General features: G+C 39.2%; 2 protein-coding genes across 6 annotated transcripts; one reads left to right on the top strand and one right to left on the bottom strand.

Moving 5' to 3' along the window:
- Window positions 1–382: 382 nt before the first annotated feature.
- On the top strand, window positions 383–17,836 carry LOC113679511 (uncharacterized). Its single transcript, XM_089186661.1, has 22 exons — window positions 383–573; window positions 1,269–1,634; window positions 2,265–2,660; window positions 3,371–3,682; window positions 4,446–4,871; window positions 5,153–5,457; window positions 5,943–6,096; window positions 6,637–6,936; window positions 7,523–7,822; window positions 8,433–8,732; window positions 9,319–9,618; window positions 10,308–10,607; window positions 11,216–11,515; window positions 11,774–12,046; window positions 12,434–12,760; window positions 13,101–13,495; window positions 14,082–14,176; window positions 14,536–14,710; window positions 14,998–15,067; window positions 15,145–15,431; window positions 16,098–16,251; window positions 16,603–17,836. The coding sequence occupies exons 1-22, from the start codon at window positions 495–497 to the stop codon at window positions 16,800–16,802; spliced, it is 5,814 nt and encodes a 1,937-aa protein (XP_089042787.1). The 5' UTR covers window positions 383–494; the 3' UTR covers window positions 16,803–17,836.
- Window positions 17,786–23,336, bottom strand: LOC113679513 (uncharacterized). 5 transcript variants are annotated; one of them, XM_089186722.1, is made up of 2 exons: window positions 23,222–23,336; window positions 17,786–19,016 (listed from the first exon to the last, which is right to left on the bottom strand). In XM_089186722.1, the coding sequence occupies exon 2, from the start codon at window positions 19,000–19,002 to the stop codon at window positions 18,592–18,594; it is 411 nt and encodes a 136-aa protein (XP_089042848.1). In that variant the 5' UTR covers window positions 19,003–19,016; window positions 23,222–23,336; the 3' UTR covers window positions 17,786–18,591. The 5 variants fall into 5 exon arrangements, with proteins under 5 accessions (XP_089042848.1, XP_089042847.1, XP_089042851.1 ...); XM_089186721.1 differs by lacking the exon at window positions 23,222–23,336 and adding an exon at window positions 21,572–21,707; XM_089186725.1 differs by lacking the exon at window positions 23,222–23,336 and adding an exon at window positions 21,219–21,304.
- Window positions 23,337–23,907: the final 571 nt, after the last annotated feature.

Below are 23,907 nucleotides of genomic sequence, written 5' to 3'. Positions count from 1 at the left end.
ACGTTTACACATGTCACAGAATCAGAGAACTTGGGATACATGTTGTTTTTTTTTTTTGCTTCAATCCTCAGCAAGAGGCCATTAATTAAAAAAACTTTAGAGTTTAAACTATGTTTTATGCTTCTGATATAAAAAAAAAGAAACGGTAACAAAAACTATGGGCTAAACTGCGCTACCCACTTCTTAACCAGCGAAGAAAATTTCGCCACTTTACATTTTTGCAAGGACTGTCATTTATGGTTTTATGTTTTTCAACTAAGTCCTTGATGAATTCTTACTTTACAGAAATTTGTTGCTCAACCGGATATTTCCAATCTTATATTTACTTTTATGTAATTAGTTTTAGTGAACTAATTCACTGCTTCACCATTTCATTAGACGGGCATTACGATACTTTACATCCGGGTGAGTGGGAGGCCTGGTCACCTTGCAGCACACCATGTGGACCAAATGGAAGTCAAAACCGTAGCCGCTCGTGCCTCACACATCCTGTCATGTTCAATTATTCAGCTGATGGTTTTATATTAGCCCAGTCACGGGCATGTAACACCGAAGTCATGCCTTGCGGAGAAGGTAAACTCGCTAATGGAAATCTTAAAGTTATGCCTCACAGTCTATCTTTGAATGATTTGAACTGAATGAAATGAGGGAAATGTTCCACGAGCGTGAAACAAGGAAAAAGCCGAGTTTCCATGGCAATCGGACCACACATCTTTGGATTCTGCACTGCAATGTTATGGGACTTGATTTACAGATACTCCTGTAGTGGGTTAGGCCGCACTTAATATCATCTGTAACAGCTATTCCGCGTGCTGCTAACATCATCAACGGCAGAACCTTCGTATGAGAGAATATAATGAGAATTCTGAAAAATCAAAGTATGATTTTCGCGCAACTTTCAAATAGCTATAAAAAATAAAAGCAAAGGGCGTGGCTCTAATGGAGCATTTTTGAGGTCTCCTCTGGGCTTTCCTATCGATTTTTTTCACAGCAAAGAAAGTTGTTTCAATAACATTAAATACTAACAGTGATGTAAACTCGTGTGTGCATAGTAGAGATAATGGATTAGATATGAGCAACATGCACAGCGGCTTTCTATCCTTAATTCCCCTCATAGCACGTATGATATTGCCAGTGAAAGACGATACATTTCAATCTTCTCCCTCCTCTACATAGTGGATGCTGGTTGTCTATATATGGTTCTTGTCTGATGAAAAGTATAATTCAACTCTAAACTACTCCAAAACGTAAATCTTCTTGCATTACAGGGTGCAACAACTATACCAACATAACAGAACCGACTCGGTCAGTCGACACTAAGAGCAACAAATCTTCACTCTGTGACAAAGGCGTTTTCACCGGTAACAGCTGGATTCGCTTCACAGGAAGCGGTGGGACCACAATTCCAGAATATGCACCAGAGCCTGACCACTGTGGAACGGAAAACCCGGGCTGGGTCCAAGGTGATCATCCTGCCGTGGCTGAAGGGATTGTCCAACGCGAGCTTTGCTTTCGTCTTAATCAAAAATACTGTCATTTCAGATATAATGTATCAATTCGAAACTGCGGGACATTTTATGTTTATAAGCCACCAGACATCTTACAGTGCCAACTGCGCATATGCACTAGTGTTGGTATGTACGCTTTTTTCGGCTACTGCCTCCGATGGAGGCAAAGTCACAATGTTGTTCTTTTTAATGAGTAAGTAAGTGAGTGTAACAATAGAATACGAACGACCTTCGAGCCCACAACTAAGTATGTTGAGTTTTACCCGGTATTCCTCGCTCTTGGCTTTAAACCTCGCGGTTTCAGTAACCCTTTAACTCCCAAGATCAGATTGTTACTTCTCCCCTTTAGCTGCTACACATTTCCTTGTAAACACGTTACAAGAATTTGGTGTTAGATCAAGATAAGAACTTCTGCCTGATAAGTTTGAGTATTCTCATCACCTATTTGCTGGATAATGTTTGGATATTGTAGGGAGAAGTTACATTTTAATCACTTCTGGGAGCTAAAGGGTTAAGGTTTCCTCGCTCTGTATACTGTTGTGTTTGACTTATCTTATCATGCTTCTCAGTAAATTTTTTTGTAGTGTAGCACAATGAATAAGTAAATTATGGAACAGACCCACGGCCACAAGAAATTTTTTTTGTCAAACCAATTCCTTTCAACAGTGTCTTTTATCACCGAATATGTCACTCTTCCTACTTTGCGAGGCTTATCTCGACACTTAGAGCTTGAAATCAAATTTTTCTTGCTTTCAGTTTCTCCCAAAGTTTCTATACCAGCTGAATGCAGCTCTAACGTGTATCATGAGCTAAATGAGTCCAACAGATACTGGAACAGCAGTGACGGTAACCTCAACTGCGACAACAACACCATCACCAGTGACCAGTGGTACCGCTTTACCGGAGACGCTGGAACGCTCATGGCGCCTGAATGCGTCCCCATGGGGAGTTGCAACACATTTGCACCTGGATGGATCAATGGTACTCACCCAGCGAATGATTACCAATTGGTATCGAGGGATGTCTGTGTGCATATGCAAGATAATTGCTGCTTCAAGTCGTACCCCGTCGATATACGGAACTGTCGCGGGTACTACGTCTATAAGTTGAAATCACCAGATGTATGCTATGTTCGTTATTGTGGCATGAGAGGTGAGGTCTCGAAGAAAGATGCTAAACATTTATTTTGCATGGACGTAAGACTTGAAAAAAGTATGAGTCCCGAAAAGGATTCGAAACTCAAATCTTCAGTGAATTCCGCATATCATACTGTCTATACCACTGAGTTGCCAAAAATTCCTTTGAAAGCTAAGTTATATACTAGGTTCATATTTGACCAGCGTCCTACACAAGGTTACTAGGGTGACCGGCGTCCTGCATTAGGGTTATTATAGAGATGCGCGCGCTCTGATTGATGGAGGATTGTGTCATATCTCGCAATAATCACCTCGCGCGAGGTGATCAAAGCCGGGGCGCTAAATTTCAAAATGGCTGCATCGCGTTTTGTCAATGTTTGCGCGGAAGTGGTAAACGTGATAAGAGGAAATTCAACTGCGAAGAGCACAAAAGATGCTATTGAATTTGGCGGAACACTTCCAAAAAAAATTGATGTTTTCTACCAGCCAAAATTCTTCTCTTGTCTTGATAGAAGTAATTACCTTTATTTACAGAATTTACTACAGAATCCGAGAGCACCTGAGCAACTGTACAAATATTTTGATTCACCTCAGGCTCAGTAAACATTGTAAGACAGTCCCCTCGACTTCACCTTAGCAATTATGCAACAATATTTACTTCGCCTTCGGCGAATAATTATTATATACGACCGTCACTTATAGTTTCTAAATTGTTATTGTTAATAGAAGGTCCACCTGCGGCGGTGACAAACATTAGATTCCTCAGCATTGGATTCCATTCCTGGGATGTCACTTGGGACGGCCTGCTTTCCTACCAGTCATTTCCCGAAGTAATGGGATACCAAATTACTTATCAGCTAGTGACAAACCAAAGGAAATCTTCTGAGGGCAATGTTACACTGAAAGTTAACAGCAACATCACAAATATTAAGGTCGATAGTCTGCAGATGAATACAACCTATTGCGTTAGTGTCCTCGCTTACAACAAATATGGTAATGGTGAAATTAAAAACTGCACGCTGGTAAAAACGGCTTCAGGTAACGCTTGGAAGCTTATTGTGATAACGGAAAGTTTTTAATAGCTGTTAATGACTGCTACCATCGCGTCTTTACCTTAACGAGTTCATCGGTAATAAGGATATTATATTTCTTCTTGGGCAATCTGGAGAAATTTTGTAAGGTTTTAAAATAACAATTTTAGTTGTTTGACCTGAAGTGCCTTGGAAAACACTTAAATTAGGCAGTGGAACACTCTTTCTGCTGATTGGTTTACCGGTGTAATAAGTCTCGTGGGATGTTCGGCAACAGTAAATTTTGTAAATCACTCTCCCCCGGCTCGTGTTGTGCAAACTATTAAAATGTTCTCCCAGTATCCCAAGTTGGTTATTACGCCGGTGAGCCGGTAGAAAGTGCGGTATTTTCCTTTTATAGAATAACCTCCAATGGGTTTACTAGTGCAATGAACGATGGACTTTTGACCAATCAGAATGCTTTTAGCATCTCGGTTATTTCATAATTTAACAATAGAACGTATGGGGATACTTTTCCTGGAAAAGGCACATTTCAAACGCCGTGGGTATGCTGTATAAGAACTTAAAGAGGTGACTTTGGTAAAAGGTTGGTCATCGGTACATAGTTATCAGACAGAAAGAATTTGCATTCAAAGTATGAAGACGAAAGGGTAAACGTTCGGAAACAAGGGGCTTAGTATTCAATACGGAGTGATCAAAAACTTTTCAAAGCTGCCTTGAACCTTACTTTAGAACTAATCAAAAATTTGTTTTACTTTTTTCTTTGCAAGGCGACTGTTTACCAGGCTGGACTCTTTTCGAATCACATTGCTATCTTCTGTTTAAAGATGATCTCAAAAGTTGGTCCGATGCCGAGATTGACTGCCTGAATCATAATGCAAACTTGCTCTATATACTCAGCGCGGGGGAAGAAGAGTTTCTTGACTCACAAATGATAAACTCATCATCAAATATCGAAGTGATCTATATCGGACTCAAAGAAAATGGTAGTGAAAATGAAAGGTTTTCAGTTTGGAGAAGCGGACACGAGGTTATTTATACAAACTGGGAAGATGGTCCAGAAAATGATGCGGATAACATTTCAATCAGTTTATCTACCGATGGAGATACTTGTGCGATAAAGGATGTCGGATTTAACGGCAAGTGGAGGAATAGTACATGCTCGAAGCGTCTTCCTTACATCTGCAAACGGAAAGGTATGACTTTTAAAAATAGACAAAGGTTAGCATTTACCAGCAGTGGCTCAACTAAAACTATGATCCTTGCAGGTGTCCTGCAATCTAAAACATTGCAGAAAAGAAGCCCGCAAAAATTCAGGCTTAGACGGGATTCGAACCCGTGCCTCGCCAAGATGGACAAAGTTTCGTCAGTAATGCCCAACTTTTATCCTCCTGCATTTCTATAAGCGATGAGGTCGTTGAACAAAAGAGAAGATAAAAAACAAAGAGTTTGATGAACTTTCTGACTGATTTCCTAGGATTGCACCCCAACATTTATTGCTCGGACAGTCCAATTGGAATGGAAACAGGGACTGTTCCTGATAGAAACATAACAGCATCATCATATTTAGACTCCAATCCTCCATCGGCCGCTCGGCTGGGCTCGCACGTGGGCTGGTGCCCACTGAATCTAAGTAAAGTCTTCCTACAAGTTGACCTGGGAAGTGCATATTACATCTGCGCAGTAGCAACTCAAGGTCACTTTGAACAAGGTTTCGGTCGTTTGGCCCGTTACGCCATCTTGTTATCATTAAATGGAAAGAACTGGACTGAATATGAGCAGGTAATGACAAGCAACTCATAACAACAGGAAGGACAACATAACCACTCGGTGAAGGTTACTAATTATATCGATTCAATACGCCAGAAAATTAATATTCGTAGGCCTAATGGCTATATGGCCAGTGCTGTCTACCACTCTTGTGACTGTTGTGTTCCCCCCTCCCCTCGGGAGAGTTTTGTCACTCAGACTAATTCACAGGCTACCCTCGTAGCACTCTGTCGCCTTTCTAAACAACCCCCGGGGAATTCTTTGGAAAGAAAAAAAAGTACGGCACACTCGAAGAAATGGAAAACAAATGGAGCGTGAAATACGGAGTGAGGGAAAATGCAGAATGCATATTTACTCTACTCTTGCAAAGATTCCACGCCCCTTTTTCATTTCTTCACTGAAGTTTTGTTAGCTGAATCATTTGAGAAGACTCAAAAGGTGCCGAGTTTAAAAAGTTTAAAAAAACTTGAGCCATCTTTCCTTTTTTCACTTTGCAGAAATTTGACAATGCTGGCCAACATTATCAAGTGACAAAGAACAACTTGAATAGCGGTGTCGTGGCGCAGTTTGTTCGTTTCCTACCGGAAGCATGGCATCGGTCGCCATGTTTGAGAGTGGAGATCTACGGCACTCGAGCCCAACCATTTCCAGGTAATAGGAACAGATGAAAGTTGTCTTGATATCGTATATCAATCTGTCAATCGAAAAAAGAAAATTTCAGAAAGGAACCAATAAAAAGGCGTAGTCGACCTCAAACACAAGAAAATTGGATTTACCAAAACGTGATAATGTTTAAATTTACATCTGATCATTTGAGGGGTTGGTACGAGGTTTCTAACCAATAAAAGTGCGTATTACGGCAATAGCCATGTGATCCTGGACCCAGCATGAACGTATTATTTTATTGTTACCATTATTTCAGCGCCAACAATGCCTCCCACAATTCTTGAAGCCCTGGGCTTAGGTTCAACATCAGTACAAGTTATTCTCAGTCCCCCGCATCCATATTACGCCGCGTACGAAGTGACTGGGTATAGAATACGTTACAGGAACTTGGGATTGAGAAAGTGAGGGGATTCGGGCTGAATTAGAACCGTGACACAGTTACTAAAAGAATAAAATAAACGATAATTTACGATTCTATATACGTAATATGTACTCATGCTGATTAAAACCGCATTATTGTTACAGTATCTGACCTACCACCAGCAGGAATAACAGCAAACGCTTCATCTTCTACCTCAATTACAGTAAGCTGGAAACCAGTCCCGCAGAGCCACGAGAACGGATTGGTACTGGGTTACAGAGTTCTGTTTGCTGCCGCAGCTGAGCCTCAAGCAAAGCATAACTTTACCGTACCTTTCAACTTCTCTGCTTTCGAAATAAATGGTTTGATGAAGTTCACTAATTATTGTGTGCAAGTTTTGGCTTTCACGAAAAAGGGCGATGGAAAAATGAGTGACTGTCTGTACATTCTGACTGATATGGATGGTAAGTAAAAACTATATTGCATTGGTAGCAGATTTTCTGCTTGTTTCGTTTCCTTTCGAGAGGGATGTCAGAAAGTCATTGTAAGTGACTGTGAATGTATGAAAATCATATATGTGAACTGATGATAAAGACGTGAAAGTAAAAGTGATCTTCGCAATGATCAACAAAACTCGGGTAGAAGTGAATTGTGTTAAGTAAGCTGAGACTATGTGTCTATTTTCTTTTGAGTGAGTGGGATACCATAAAACGAGCAATAACCTTAACCCAGTTATGATCCCACTCCTGACACCAGAACTGACTTGTGGAGAGATAGAAACAGCATTCAACAAGTTTAAAAAATGGGAATTATGGGTCCGGAGTAATACAGGAAGGGGATCAAGGAGGAAGACCACGTTTATAACGAACAAAGCTCTTTAGAATAATGCTAACTGCAAAATTTTCTACGTGTTAGAACTGTGAAAGTAAAGGGATTCGGGCTGAATTACTTACCGTGACACAATGACTAAAAGAAGACAAAAAATGATAATTTATGATTCTAAATACGTAATATGTACTCATGTTGATTAAAACCGCATTATTGTTACAGTACCCGACCTACCACCTGCAGGAATAACAGCAAACGTTTCATCTTCTACCTCAATCGCAGTAAGCTGGAAACCAGTCCCTCAGGACTACGCGAACGGAGTGGTACTGGGTTACAGAGTTCTGTTTGCTGCCGTAGCTGAGCCTCAAGCAAAGCATAACTTTACCGTACATTTCAACTTCTCTGTTTTCGAAATAAATGGTTTGATGAAGTTCACTAATTATTGTGTGCAAGTTTTGGCTTTCACGAAAAAGGGCGATGGAAAAATGAGTGACTGTCTGTACGCTTTGACTGATATGGATGGTAAGTAAAAACTACATTTTATTGGTAGCAGATTTTCCGCTTGTTTCGTTTCCTTTCAAGAAGGATGTCACAAAGTCATTTTTAAGTGACTCTGATTATATGAAATTCATATATGTGAGCTGCCGATAAAAACGTGAATGTGAAAGCGATCTTCACAGTGATGAACAAAACTTGGGCAGCAGGAATGAATTGTGTTAAGTAAGTTGGGACTATGTATCTATTTTTCTTTTGAATGTGCAGGATACCATAACACGAGCAATTACCTTAACCCAGTTATGATCCCACTCCTGACACCATAACTGACTTGTGGACAGAAACAGCATTTAACACTGACAGACAGAAGATACCTGCAAGTTTAAAAAGTGGGAATTATGGATCCGGAGTAATACAGGAAGGGGAACAAGGAGGAATACCACGTTTATAAAGAACAAAGATCTTTAGAAAAATGCTAACTGCAAAATTTTCTAAATGTCAATACTGTGAAAGTGAGAGGACTCAAGCAGATTTAGTAACTGTGACACAATTACTAAAAGAAGACAATAAATGATAATTTATGATTATAAATACGTAATATGCACTCATGCTGATAAAAACCGCATTATTGTTACAGTATCTGACCTACCACCAGCAGGAATAACAGCAAACGCTTCATCTTCTACCTCAATCACAGTAAGCTGGAAACCAGTCCCTCAGGGCCAAGAGAACGGAGTGGTACTGGGTTACAGAGTTCTGTTTGCTGCCGCAGCTGAGTCTGAAGCAAAGCATAACTTTACCGTACCTTTCAACTTCTCTGCTTTTGAAATAAATGGTTTGATGAAGTTCACTAATTATTGTGTGCAAGTTTTGGCTTTCACGAAAAAGGGCGATGGAAAAATGAGTGACTGTCTGTACATTCTGACTGATATGGATGGTAAGTAAAAACTATATTGCATTGGTAGCAGATTTTCTGCTTGTTTCGTTTCCTTTCGAGAGGGATGTCAGAAAGTCATTGTAAGTGACTGTGAATGTATGAAAATCATATATGTGAACTGATGATAAAGACGTGAATGTAAAAGTGATCTTCGCAATGATCAACAAAACTTGGGCAGAAGTGAATTGTGTTAAGTAAGCTGAGACTATGTGTCTATTTTCTTTTGAGTGAGTGGGATATCATAAAACGAGCAATAACCTTAACCCAGTTATGATCCCACTCCTGACACCAGAACTGACTTGTGGAGAGATAGAAACAGCATTCAACAAGTTTAAAAAATGGGAATTATGGGTTCGGAGTAATACAGGAAGGGGATCAAGGAGGAAGACCACGTTTATAACGAACAAAGCTCTTTAGAATAATGCTAACTGCAAAATTTTCTACGTGTTAGAACTGTGAAAGTAAAGGGATTCGGGCTGAATTAGTAACCGTGACACACTCACTAAAAGAAGACAATAAATGATAATTTATGATTCTAAATACGTAATATGTACTCATGTTGATTAAAACCGCATTATTGTTACAGTACCCGACCTACCACCTGCAGGAATAACAGCAAACGTTTCATCTTCTACCTCAATCGTAGTAAGCTGGAAACCAGTCCCTCAGGACTACGCGAACGGAGTGGTACTGGGTTACAGAGTTCTGTTTGCTGCCGCAGCTGAGCCTCAAGCAAAGCATAACTTTACCGTACATTTCAACTTCTCTGCTTTCGAAATAAATGGTTTGATGAAGTTCACTAATTATTGTGTGCAAGTTTTGGCTTTCACGAAAAAGGGTGATGGAAAAATGAGTGACTGTCTATATGCTTTGACTGATATGGATGGTAAGTAAAAACTATATTGTATTGGTAGCAGATTTTCCGCTTGTTTCGTTTCCTTTCGAAAAGGATGTCACAAAGTCATTTTAAATGACTCTGATTATATGAAATTCATATATGTGAGCTGCCGATAAAAACGTAAATGTAAAAGGGATCTTCACAATGATGAACAAAACTTGGGCAGAAGTGAATTGTGTTAAGTAAGCTGAGACTCTGTATCTATATTTCTTTTTAATGAACGGGATAACATAAAACGAGCAATGACCTTAACCCAGTTATGATCCCACTCCTGACACCAGAACTGACTTGTGGAGAGATAGAAACAGCATTCAACACTGACAGACAGAAGATACCTGCAAGTTTAAAAAGTGGGAATTATGGATTCGGAGTAATACATGAAGAGAACAAGGAGGAATACCGCGTTTATAACGAACAAAGCTCTTAAAAAATGGGAATTATGGGTCCGGAGTAATACAGGAAGGGGATCAAGGAGGAAGACCACGTTTATAACGAACAAAGCTCTTTAGAATAATGCTAACTGCAAATCTTCTACATGTCAGTACTGTGAAAGTGAAGGGACTCAGGCTGAATTAGTAACCGTGACACAGTCACTAAAAGAAGACAATAAATGATAATTTATGATTCTAAATACGTAATATGTACTTATGTTGATTAAAACCGCATTATCATTACAGTACCCGACCTACCACCAGCAGGAATAACAGCAAACGTTTCATCGTCTACCTCAATCACAGTAAGCTGGAAACCAGTCCCTCAGGGCCACGAGAACGGAGTGGTACTGGGTTACAGAGTTCTGTTTGCTGCTGTAGTTGAGCCTCAAGTAAATCATAACTTTACCGTGCATTTCAACTTCTCTGCTTTCGAAATAAATGGTTTGATGAAGTTCACTAATTATTGTGTGCAAGTTTTGGCTTTCACGAAAAAGGGCTATGGAAAAATGAGTGACTGTCTGTACGCTTTGACTGATATGGGTGGTAAGTAAAAACTATATTGTATTGGTAGCAGATTCTCTGCTTGTTTCATTTCCTTTAGAGGATGTCAGAAAAGTCATTGTAAGTGACTGTGAATATATGAAAATCATATATGTGAGCTGCCGATAAAAATGTGAATGTAAAAGCGATCTTCGCAGTGAGGAACAAAACTTGGGCAGGAGTGAATTGTGTTAAGTAAGCTGAGACTATGTATCTATTTTTCTTTTGAATGAGCGGGATACCATAACACGAGCAATGACCTTAACCCAGTCATGATCCCACTCCTGACACCATAACTGACTTGTGGAGAGATAGAAACAGCATTCAACACTGACAGACAGAAGATACCTGCAACTTTAAAAAGTGGGAATTATGGATCCGGAGTAGTACAGGAATAGGAACAAGGAGGAAGACCACGTTTATAAAGAACAAAGCTCTTTAGAATAATGCTAACTGCAAAATCTTCTATATGTCAGTACATTGAAAATGAGGGGACTCAGGCTGAATTCGTAACCGCGACACAGTTACTAAAAGAAAACAATGAATGATAATAAATGATAATAATTACACAATGCGTACTCATGTTAATTAAAAAAGCATTATTATTACAGTACCCGACCTACCACCTGCAGGAATAACAGCAAACGTTTCATCTCCTACTTCAATCACAGTGAGCTGGAAACCAGTCCCTCAGGGTTATGAGAACGGCGTGGTACTGGGGTACAGAGTTATGTTTGCTGCCGCAGCTAAGCCTAACGCAAAACATAACTTTACCGTACATTTCAATATCTCTGCACTCGAAGGATATGGTTTGATGAGGTTCACTAATTATTGTGTGCAAGCTTTGGCTTTCACGAAAAATGGCGATGGGAAAATGAGTGACTGTCTGTACGTTTTGACTAATATGGGTGGTAAGTAAAACTATACTGCAATGGTAGCAGATTTTCCACTTCTCTTGTTCCTTTTGAGAGGAGAGTCAGAAAAGTAATTGTGTTAACTAAGACTGGACTATCTATCCATTTTTCTTTTTAATGTGAGGGATTCCGTAAAACGCGCAATAATCTTAATCCAGTTATGATCAGGTACTAAAAGACAAATGGTAATCGTGTTATTTATGACGATGAGCTTTTTTTAATGTAACGTTGATTTACAACGTTCTCAACTTGCAGTACCATCACTGGCTCCTTCCAATCTCTCCTTCTTCATCTCCGATGGTAGCACTGTCAATTTATCTTGGCACTTAGTACCGGAAAGAGAAGAGGAGGTCCCGATTGTAGGATACGCAATATTTATGAGCGGTTCTGATAGTGGCGCCATCAAGTTTGTAGCTCCATGTTCCTCGTCTCTTCTGCTAAAGAATGTTAGCTTCTCCGACGACACATGCATCCAAATGGCTGCATTAAGCATGGATGGATCTGGCATTTTAAGTGATTGTGCAACTGGTGAGTAGTTTTATGGGCTAATTGTACCGCAAAAGTAGGCACTGCTGAAGACCATGCGGGGTCAAGACAACGAAGCAAAGTGCAAAACATCTCCTTGTATCAATGATGATCACATTCGTTACTGTTAATAGTTAATCGTATGCAATATGTCGACTCTTTTCATAGATGGACAAAGTATATCCTCTCTATAATTCTCCTCTAATAAATACTAAGCCAATTTGCGCGATACGTACAGAATTATTCCGGCTGGGAAACTGAAATACTTGATTCTTTCAATAACATGTTAGAAGTTGCATTTAGAGCTGGGACCAAATGGGGAATTTCCTCTCTTCACTAAAATTTTAGATAATGTTGCTTATCCCCTTTCATCTCTCCGTATCCTTGCAGGTTCATGGAGAGGTAAGAGAAAAATCCCAGTTTGGACTTATACTACAAAGATAATGAGTTCATCTTCGATTCAACTTAACCTGCAGAACGACACAGAAAAACAAACAAATGGACTGTTGGAAGGTTTTTACATCAATTATCATGCTGTCAGAAGAGGAGGTGAACCAGTTCCTGACTTACTTTCAGAGCCAAATCATACGATGACTGTCTGTGCTAGTGCTACGACAGTGATTCTCACTGGCCTAACGATTTACACCACGTATAAGATTGAGGTGGCCTTGATAACATCCAAGGGCACGGGAAAGTTAAGCGAGCCCTTATACGCAGGTATTTGTAAAAATATATTTCTTATTTGCTGAAAGGTCTTTTGCTAAGAAAAAAAGTTGGCCCGTACCAAAGGATTGGAACGTGAAAAAAAATGCACAAAGCGCATGCGTTATTATTTCTTTTACCCATGATTCCTCTTGCTCAACACTTTTCAGTGGTTGTACAGTGGACTATACATAACGTCTTATGAGAAGGCTGATATCTAACACATTGAATCATCTCCTCCATTTTGGATCGGTTCTAGGACAAGAATTATATTATATCATCTTCTTTCATCTTCTTTCTTTTATTACCTTCAATATTATTCACTGCAATTCTGAAAAATTTCCTGTCTTTACAGAGACTTGTCGATGCAACGAGAACTTGAGTATCTCCATTGTTCCAAACTCCTTAGACACATTAGGAACGGTCTCTCTCAGTCGAGTCATCCGTGATCTGGTAAACAGCACGTGTGGCAGATGCGATGCGTACAGGCAAAAATATTTGACATCTTCTAACATCACACGGGAAGGCCAAATTTCCTTTCCAGTGACAAGGACCCAGGCTATTGGTGACACGGCCTATAGCAAGTTTGTTCCAGTGATATCTGTACCTGGGTTTGTTGTTGTTAAAAGAAGAAACTCTCCCATTCCTACACTTACAAAACTTCTAACAAACTCTATCTTTGAGTCTTGGCCTGTTTGCGTATTGGCTTTGCTGACGTCTCTTTTAGCAGGGATAATCATTTGGATTTTGGTAAGATTCTTCAGTCTCACTGTTTAATTCATAAAGGTAAGGCGAGGAACCAGATGCCCCATCGTGGTGATGCTTTCCTGATTTTTCGAGAGGTTTAGGTATTTTGTTGGTCTCCGCTAAAAGGTTGCAGCACCATCTTATGCATACCGCTATCCCCCTTCCCTTCTCTATTACTGTAATATTTCTAAACATCCCCCGAGGCCCGAACTTAAGCAACACCAAATCGCTTTGGACACTTGATTACACAACCGCACACTTGTTCTCTGGGTCACATGACCCAAGTTCCCGCGTTGCATAACTCCCGGATGTCACGCAAACACTATAATTACCTTGCAGAATAGCGTCTCTGGCAGTTTTACGGTACCCATTTCTACTTCTAAATGAAGACAGTGTGTCAGTTAAGAGTTGCGCCCGGTTACACAAAACAACGACCCTTCCAGAGCTTGACACCAGATTGGGGTTTACTGAACTAAACACTTCTCCTAAACGCCCCTTAAATAGAGCTGACCCAAAATCCCATTAAATGTAGCTTCAGTAATTGAAATTTTGTACTCTCATATGGATTTACGCGTCTCCTACCATTTAGGACTCGAAAGCAAACCCGGAGCATTTCCCGAGGACGTTTTTTAAGGGAGCTGGTGCTGGCTTCTGGTGGTCTTTTATCACCATGTCAACTGTTGGGTGAGTTTGCTTAGAAGTTGTCTTCTTCTCGACCACAACATCACGCACAATGCAGAGTTTACGGAAGATAATAATTAATGATTTTAACTATAAACAGATTACTCTGCAAATTAAGATGGTTCGTTGCGTATGATCTATAAAAGTAGAAATTTTGCGATTTTTTTAGGTTTCTTTTCTGTTCAATTGATTCCATCACGCCTTGTACCCTTCATTCAGATCACATAAGAACTCAAAACATGGTGACAACATTATTGAACCACTTGCTTGAGGCTCATGAGGCACAATCTAGTCTTACCACTTACAAATTATTTCTTTTCTTGTTCGTTCTGGTCATCTATTACTTAACCTTCTTTGAACAGATATGGTGACCGCTGTCCTCAGTCCGTCCCAGCCAAGTTATTCGCGATAGTCTGGTTTCTAGTCGGACTTGTAATTTTTGCTCTGTTCCTCGGAACTTTGACATCATTGCTAACTGTGACAGTGGTTAGGATTCGCACGGATGCAAATAGTTTGAGCTCGTCTGGTGATGGCAAGGTAATTGATGTTCTGTCAATAACACTTTCATCCGTAATTTAAACATTAAGGTCAAGAGTATTAACTAAAGAAGCTCTTGATTGTTAAACAAATTCTCGTTAAGAAATATGCATACTGATATGATGTTGTAAAGGTCTTATAGTTAGGAGACTTGACATGTCACGTTTCTAGTCAGTTTTGATCGGAGAATTGCGTGACATGTTTAAAAATGGTTAATTTAAGACTAGCCTTACGCTTCATAGTACAACAAGTAACTGTCAGATGATGTGAAAATGTTTCTACCTCAGGTTGCAGTAGTTGCCAACTCGTCCTCACATCAAGTGGCCGTTAAAAAATTTCCCAACAAGCTAGCCATCGGTGAGTAACAGACTTCATGACCCAGATAATCGACCGTTTAAATCACAAACTACATGACTAAAATTTTATTCTTGCAGGATCTACTTTCCCAGATTTAAACTCCATGGTTGAAGCTTTGAGAAATGGCAACATAAGTTCAATGTTACTTGATATGTACGTTCCAGTCAAGAGAAAAGATCTCTTTAACGGCTCCTGGTTTCATGTCTCGGACTTTCTAGAGGGTGAAATAGCGCATGGTATTCTTCTACAAGGTGAAGGAGTCAGTCTTGCAAAACAATTGAAAAATGTGATGGAAGTGAACAACGTAGAGGCAGAATTCTTAAAACAGGATGACGAGGCTACAGAGCAATCTGAAGAGGAAGAGGTAATAATCTTAAGTGGAACAGTTTTCATTTGAGTTTCGAAAAAAAAAAAAAACCACAAGTAATCAGAACAGTCAACCTAAGCGAAGGCTGACACCATCATTAGCCAATCAGAACTCTGATTAAAAATAGGCAGACTGCATGAAACGCGGAAAAATACGAGTGTACCAATCAAGATTGGTTTTAGGCTTGAGTTTGATTGGTTGAGAGGGTGGCGCAGACCAATCACAGAGCGACATAAGTATAGAAAAACCAAAGCAATCATGAATAAAGGGGGTAAGTTTCCAAAGAAATTGTGGTGCTGCGTCGTTGGGAGAGTATAACAGTTTAATTTAGTGAAGTGAATGAAAGTGATCCTCGCAGTAATGTGCACTACTTAGGCAGTAGTGAAAATAAGGCCTGAAAAAAATTCAGGCCTGTACGGGATTTGAACCCATGACCTCTGCGATACCGGTGCAGCGCTCTACCAACTGAGCTAACAAGCCAACTGGGAGCTGGTCATGATGTTGGTTCTAAATAAACCCGTGAAGTGATGAAATAAACGGTTAAGAATATATGAAAGTCATATATTTGAACTGCGGATAAAGACGTGAATGAAAGTGATCATTGTAAAACCAAACCCTACATGATCACATTGTTGACACTCCTCTTTTTATTTCATTTTCTAGACTGAGTCTACATCAGTCGTGTTCTTTGAACCCAGCAGTCCTTACTTCCTGAACACGATGGTGGTCAGTGTTGGACTCCTATTACTCGCTGTTACGTGTGGTTTGTTTTACCAGGCCTTTTGTTATAGGTCATGCTGTAAAAGAAAAAGCAAAGGTATGTCTTTTTTCAAAGTAAGTCAGCAGTATCTTCGGTGTTCGATAGACCAATCGACAGGGAAATGACTGATGGGATAGAGGAGTTGGGACGATCGTTCCTACAGACGGAGAGACAGACAGACTAAAGAATTCGTGAATTATGATAATGTAACTAACGCACCTAACGTTATACCGTGTGACAAACTGAATTACCGGTATATTGACTTGGCAAATTATGAACGACTGACTGGCTGATAGACTGACTGAATAACTGACTTATTGACTCGCTGACTGGCAAGCTGAGCGATCCATAAACTGACTGACAGACTGGTTAGACCATCAACCTTCTCAACAATATCACTTATTTCAGGAACCTGCAGATGTAAAATCATGAAGCAGGACATCTCTGAATCATTGGAAATATTTCATCATAGTTTTTCTCAAACATATCATCGACTTCGCGAAAGACAAATACGACTACTCCAACTTGGGATGAAAAGAAAACGGGCCGATTCCAAGGAATCGAACACGATATATGACGACGACATAATTCTTGCAAGAATGTATTAAATTTGGAGTAAGGAAGTCTCGCTACTTCAAGCATATGAGCGTGGAACATAAATGTATGACTGTGCAAAACAGCATCAGGTCCAAAAGAGATCTAATTCCAAATCGACCTGAAAAGTGTGGACAAGAAGATCCAGCTCGTGGAATGTCCACACTAAATCCCATTTATTTATTTATTTATTTGTCCAAAAGGCTCCTTCTGCCTGAGCTTATCCCAGCTTCTGTAGCATATAAAAGCGACTAGGAGTATTTATATATCCTCTGGATGAGGTGCCAGTCTATCGCCAGTGACCATCCTCCCAACGGATTTTCCTTATAGTTCGCTAGCTTGTTTAAATCTTGGGTGAAAAGAGGCTCTAAGTGTGTTGATTGGCTTGCCTCAAACACAAAGCAAACAATAACTAGGGATCGGACTCCCATATAGACCAAAATTCTAAAAAAGGTGAGCACTAAGTCATCGCATCTCACACTAATTTTGGTTAATTCGATGAGAGGTAGTCTTAATTATTTACATCATGTGGATATGACCGAAAACGCGTTCGTAAGAACATATTTTAGTCCTGTTGAGTTTATTCATGCAGAGATAAGTAAAATCACGAACATCACGTAAGAGTAAACGTTTTTAAGCATTAAATGTGTCAAGATTACAAAATTGTTAGATTGAAACATATTTAAAATACAAAGTAGAAAAATTGCGTTCTGTTTAACAAATAGAGAAGCCATGACTATGTTCTGTTATAAAGCACGCAGGAAGCGGCTAGAGCACGAAAGAAACACGAGACGCCTGGTATGTTTACAAACCTTTGTTTGGTTCTCCTGTTGCTACTTGCCGGCTCGCTTGTTCCGAAATTTCACTTTCAATTATCGAAAAAAAGCTAGAAAGAAGTCTCGGAAAAGGTCGAACATAGTACAATTTGGCAGGTGGCGTGACAGCTTTAGCTCAGCTCTATGCTCTGTACTCTCATAGAGAACACTCTTTCAACCAATGACAGCGCGCGTTATATCCGAGCTTTATTATAATAAAAATTTGTACCAAACGTTTTAATGACTGACAGTATTACTTCTTGTACGTCTCACATTTGGATTAAAGATTGAAATTTTAAGTCTTGGTAATGATATTCAAAACAGGTGTATTGAATTTCAAAATTCCTTGCGTAATCACAAATTTTTACTGTAAGATATAGATTTACGATTACCTTTTAAAAAACGTCCGTGTGTTTAATCCCTTCGACTAGTAACATACTTTGCACTCTATCATGTTTAAGCAATCATGTCAAATGTAGTATTTGAGCACAGGCAAGTAATTTGAATTGACCAACTGAGTCATTCGTAATATTTAAACACACACACAAGCAAAATTATTCAAATTTCTCAGGGTTAGTAATATCTAAGGCGCAGTCAGGTTAGCTGATGTAACCAATCATGTCTTTCGTAACATTTAAGGAGTGGTCGCCTAAATGTGATCGACCACTCCTGTCGCTCGTGGTATGTAAGGTTAGGAGGGCTCCCGGTAAGGTAAAGGCAAGAAATTTTAATCGACCAATCTTGTCGCCCCTAATATTGAAGGCACTCTCAGGTGATTTGAACTGACCAACCGTGTCGCTCTTGAATTTTAGAACGGAGACAGATGATCTAGCATGAGCAATCGTTCTGCTTAGGATTTGCGAGTAAAGCAGAAAAAATTAAATTTATGGTACGTCCAGTTTCCAAAATTTTCCAAGATTATTTTTAAGAGCATCTAAAAGAATAAGAGCATCTTAATAGATGAAAAACCATTCAATCCTACAGTTTATTACTTAGTAAGAATAGGCTCCTTTCTGAATGGCACCATCCTTGTGGGACCAGGTGACCGTGTTCTTAGCGACGCATGCCTCTTCAAACTTGCAGCATCTAACATCGCGGCGAGGTCTGGTAGCGAGCTTGACCGACGACGACTTTTCTGGAACGTTGCATTATTTATTGGTGCTTGCAGTTTCGCCCCATCATCTTGAAGTCGTGCTCCATCTTTGCGTATACCAAATTGCTTCCTGAACCATCTCTTGGATAAAGGGCTTACTGGTACTTTGAGATTTCCGAGTTTATCCATTTCCTTTAACGATTGAATATTGGCGCTGCAATCTGGTGATCCTGAACTTTCGTCCTTCTTTCCGTCTTTTTCTGGTTTTAATGAGAGGTTTGGTGGTCTGTTCTTTTTTGTTTCCATTGATTAACGCTGGTCTATAGAAGGAAAAAAGAAAAATACGTCTCAACGTCTGTTTATGAGACATGCTCGAATGTCTGTTGGAACTTTTCTAAGTTTCGACCGCACGAAGAAATGCAAGGCTAATTCCTAACAAGCACCCCCCCTTCCCCCCCCCCCCATTAAAATTCTTAAAGTTTCTCTTAACGTTTGCTGATATCAATTTACACTCATGGGTGGAGAGAGAGAGACACTGTGAGAGTTATGTCCTCTACACAAACACAACACAATGACCCCAGAATGGTTCGAGCCCAATCCTCCCCATAAGGAGTAACCGCATCAATCATAATGTCTCCCTTTAAGAATCCCAGTAGTAAAACAGCAATGCGTGAAAAGCCAGCCAAATTTGAACCACTAAGCCAGCGGGCCTCATTCTGTGAAAAATTTGCCAAATCGACACTTCAACGAATTGCTATTATAGTTCGGCAAAATATAATTAAGGAATAACAAACGTTTCGGCGAAGGTTTGCATCGATGTTGTAAATGTTAATTTTTTGTCCTCTAGAAAAGGAAAAAAAGACAGTTTTTTTCGGAAACTGCCATCACTTACATCTTTCCCTGCTCTATTTTTTTGCATCTGCGAAATTTAGGCATTAACGTATTTTTACCCAAAGAATGCAAACGCTTCACAGATATTTGAACATGTCACGAAGCATAGACTTCAATCACCCGGCAGGGATGACTCTCAAATACAGCAGGTATGGGGAGAGAGGAAGGGAGCGTTTTGTTTGCTTAGCTCATGGTACGTAGCAGATGAGGTGTTACGTGCTGTTTGAATAATTCTTAACTCATTATGTAGCAATGTTTCTCGGCCTTATCGAATTTTAATCCTAGTTACCGATCAACACATTCGGATCTGTTGAAATGAAATCGAGAGAATTTAGAAGTGCTTTGTACCAAAGATAAATCATTGAGAAATTTAGAACCAAGTTTGTATGGAGAGAAACAGAAACAGGTGCCTTTATGTCAACGGTTAATTAATTCAATAACGTGGAAACATAGCATCTTAGTTGTTAACAGATATCTTATATATTCTGTTGGATCTACGGGGCGTCAAAGACTCGTAAACTCTGGCACATTTTGTCATCTGCATTCTTGAACTTTTCGTAGATATGTGTAATTGTGTCTTGAGATGTCTTGTTTATGTTACCGTGACGCCACTCCTTTAAAGTTGTACTTAAAAAAGCAATGAAATTTGAAACACAGCTACCACAAACTTAATCTCGGTTTCGCAGCAAATCTCAGTGCTATATCACAACGGGATTTAAACTTAAGATCATTCTGGACTACGTTTATTACCAGCGAAAAGTTTTGTTTCGGCGACATGGCTTTTTTCCGGAGCAGTAACACGAAACATAAAAGCCACTGCAGTCTTGCTCCAAAAAAAATAAACTCACATTATGTTGCTTTCATATGATACCTTAAATATGATATTTTGAACCGAAACAAAAGAGGAAAATGTGTTGATGTTTTCGTTTATCCTGCTGTGATATTTGTTACGCTCGTCTACCCTAATCTCTGGAGCGACAAAAGACTCTCACAAAGTTTGTAAAAGAAAGTTCTCGATCAAGAATACGAGAATTATATGATCAAAGATTCGAGTACACGGGCATCGCTAGAAACCATTTTGCGCCATAAAGAAAAACCACTAAGTGTATTTCCGCGTTCTTGTAAAAGAACTTATCTTAACTGTACTGCACCGTATAAGTTATCATGTTATTAGAAACACAGATCTTATAGACTAAACATGTCAGTATACAATGTAACTGAATTATCAGTCAAGTTTGCGTCGGCACGTAGATCTTTTGAATAAAGTCAAAACAAATACAATGGCATAGATGAATGGAAGCAGTGAAAATTTAACCTTTTCCGAAGAATTTAAATGCAGCATTTTCTTGCCCTACTGTGAAGAGAAACAAAGATCTTGGAGGTACAACTTTGGTTTAAAAAAAAAAAAAAAAAACTTACGTTTGCGCCAGGAAATACCGTGCGATGGCTTGAAGGAATAACAACATGAATATCTGAAAACTGAAGCACGAGTCACAAAATGCGAAAAGCGAAATAAATTTGCATATAGGTGGTTTTCGAACGACCTGCCATGAACAAAGGCAATCGAAACTTTCATTCAACTCATTCTCGATCATATATGTCAGAAATACAGAATTGAAAATCTTTATTACCTTTGATATGACATACCTTCCAGTGAACAGATTTTCAAAACATCAAAGGTACGAAAATGAAACGGGCGGAAATCTATTGACATCAATTCGTTCGGCAGTGTCTGGAATACAGGTATTTTGGTATTAATTGGTAGTTTTACGAAATGAAGAATAATATTCAAACAGATGCGACACATTCAGCGCAAAGTGAGTGTAGATATTTGTAAATCGCAAACAGTTCTCCTAAATACAGTGCACGATCGTGCATCCAATTCTTTCCCTCAAATTCGCTGAAACCAAATGATTTGTAAAAGAAAAGGCTTAATTGGCGAATTGTACACAAAAATACCTCTCGCCAGTATGTTAACACTTACCTTCTTGAAAAAAGAAAAATAAAGTGATTGATATTAGCTGCTAAAAGCCAACAGATGTGATGTTTTTGAAAATATGGTCACTGATTGAAAGGATTTATAACCGCAAAATTCTAAACGCCGACTTCGTGGCTTCGGGGCATGTTTATTGTTTTACGACAATTGCCGAATTGTAACGGAGATTTGAAAGGTCAGTGGTCATTCATTCCCGCTGTTCTGATATCAGCATTGACTCGAAGAGAAATACACTTTTTGCCTAGTAAACATTTCAATCCTAGTTATATAACCACAAGGGCAAATCACTTCCGTTCCTCTCTCCTATATGCTATTTTTATTTTTAATATACGGGAATAATAAAAGAAAACGGGTAATCTGAGGCAACTACTTTATTTTATTGTAAGTTTTTTATTTGTGCCGTGAAAAAATACAACCTAAAAATGTATGGAAAATACAAATTTTAGATTGGTAAGTAAAAAAAAACTCAAATGAGATAAAAACAGACAGAAAAGGGATAGTGAAGGATGGAGAAGATTGACGAGGATTTGTACCTAACAACAAAATATTAGTGTGGTCCGTAGAGAAATTTTAGACGAAGTGCTTTCCTGCTCTCGTACTCAGACCCCCCTAAATATGCATTAAAAAAATACCAGTTGGATCTGGGTACAAGATTACCATTTTATGCAAACACTTCCCATCAGAAGACTAAATTCGGCCGAGAATCTTTATCTCTCGATTTCTGAATGTATAATATCATGTGATAAAAAGCTGTCACCACATCACGAGAACCACGACAACAAAATCACATGCACCGATGACGTCATTGCAGGATTTTTGCCCGTCGAAATTTTAATCGCGAGTAATGGGCTCCTGTCGCTGTCCATGATTTAAATTCAGGATTGTTGTTCCATTGCACGCGCTAAAAAGCTCTTCTGTGGTTTGAGTTGAACGTGGTGCATGCACACCTCATAACCTTGACCTTGAAGTGAAAGCAAAGAATATGCGACACTCTTTTCTTTACCACATGGAAAAAGGACGGCATAGCGTTGAAGGGAAGTTTGATATCAGTTTTCCCAACAACATAAGAACACGAGACAACCCCCGCCCACCCCCGATTCGTCTGTTGCTTGTGCTAATGACACTTTTCCCTTAATTTATCCACGTGTTTTAGTGACTTTTATTTTTTTTTTCTACTTTAGCAATTAAAGTGAAATTTGAGAAAAAATTGCCATTTAAAGTTAGCCATCCAGTCTATGAAACAAAACGTTCTCATGCCCTTTACAAGCTTGCCATTCTCCATACCCCAGTCCCCCCCCTCCCACCCCAGATATTAGCCTCCTCGTTTCTCGACGTTTACAAGTCGACAAAGCGCCCGCCGCGCGAAGTCGCATAAAGAACCAAGGTTTAAAAATTATTGATTAGATTTCACGGCATCAAATCAAGAGAACGTCGATTAAAATAGAGGGTTTGATGCTGCAGCAATAAACACTTAAAGCATTCAGATAAATAGCAATATACTTGAAATAAATCCTTCCAATTTACATCATAATGTGTCCGTTCAAATGGTATGAATATCAGCCCAATAGCACTCTTAGGGCTATCTCATTACTCGAAAACTTTTAAAATTGATAGCTTTTTTTGTGGTTGAATTCTTACCTGCAGTTCAGTCGTCAACTGCGCTTAACTTCTTTGTTTCTTCGCAATCAGCTCTCTATGAGCCTGTGATACTGTTATGACGGGCAACCAAAAACCGGCTTATATTACTTTCCTGTTAAAATAAAACCTAGCCAATTAATTTGATAACACCCGGACACTGGCACATGTCTAGCAATATGTCTGAAAAGTACCCTTGAGTGTTATTCATGTTTCAATATTCTAAACACAAACAAAGCCGCCTGATTACAAAAGATAGCTACATTTTTGTCTATAAGTGTTATAGTTCTTGACGCAAATAGTATAAGAACCCTTTCCTTTCATCTTTGCGAACGCAAAAAGGCCGTCATAACTTGATACTGACCAGATCAGATATGATAAATCCTTGAAAAATTATTTCCCTGAAAGACATAACTTTGCCTGAAAGCCTGCTCTGTAATACTGATCTTATGCTTTTGCGATTCCACCTCGAAAATTTTAGAAGCAAAATTTCGAATGGTACATGTTTCCTATTGCACCATTTTCAAGTTAACATTCTAACGGGTCCATTTTAGGACAATTAAATTACGGAAATGAAAGAGTAATTTTCAATCCAGTAAAAAGAAATGTTATATAGAATTGTGACTAATCTTGGACAATTCTTCATTGAACTTTGAACGTAATCTTTTTTAATTCATACTGGCCGCTTT

The sequence above is a fragment of the Pocillopora damicornis genome, chromosome 11, assembly GCF_964200805.1.
Source record: "Pocillopora damicornis chromosome 11, jaPocDami1.2, whole genome shotgun sequence".
Taxonomy (NCBI): domain Eukaryota; kingdom Metazoa; phylum Cnidaria; class Anthozoa; order Scleractinia; family Pocilloporidae; genus Pocillopora; species Pocillopora damicornis.
Note: the sequence above shows the minus strand (reverse complement) of the source record. Positions and strands in the feature narration are given on the sequence as shown.

Coding starts and splice junctions, on each gene's coding strand:
- LOC113679511 (XM_089186661.1), top strand. CDS start 495: ATGTTCAATTATTCAGCTGATGGTTTTATATTAGCCCAGTCACGGGCA. Junction 1,635..2,264: donor GCGCATATGCACTAGTGTTG/GTATGTACGCTT, acceptor TCTTGCTTTCAG/TTTCTCCCAAAGTTTCTATA. Junction 15,432..16,097: donor AGCAATCTGAAGAGGAAGAG/GTAATAATCTTA, acceptor TTCATTTTCTAG/ACTGAGTCTACATCAGTCGT.
- LOC113679513 (XM_089186722.1), bottom strand. CDS start 19,002: ATGGAAACAAAAAAGAACAGACCACCAAACCTCTCATTAAAACCAGAA.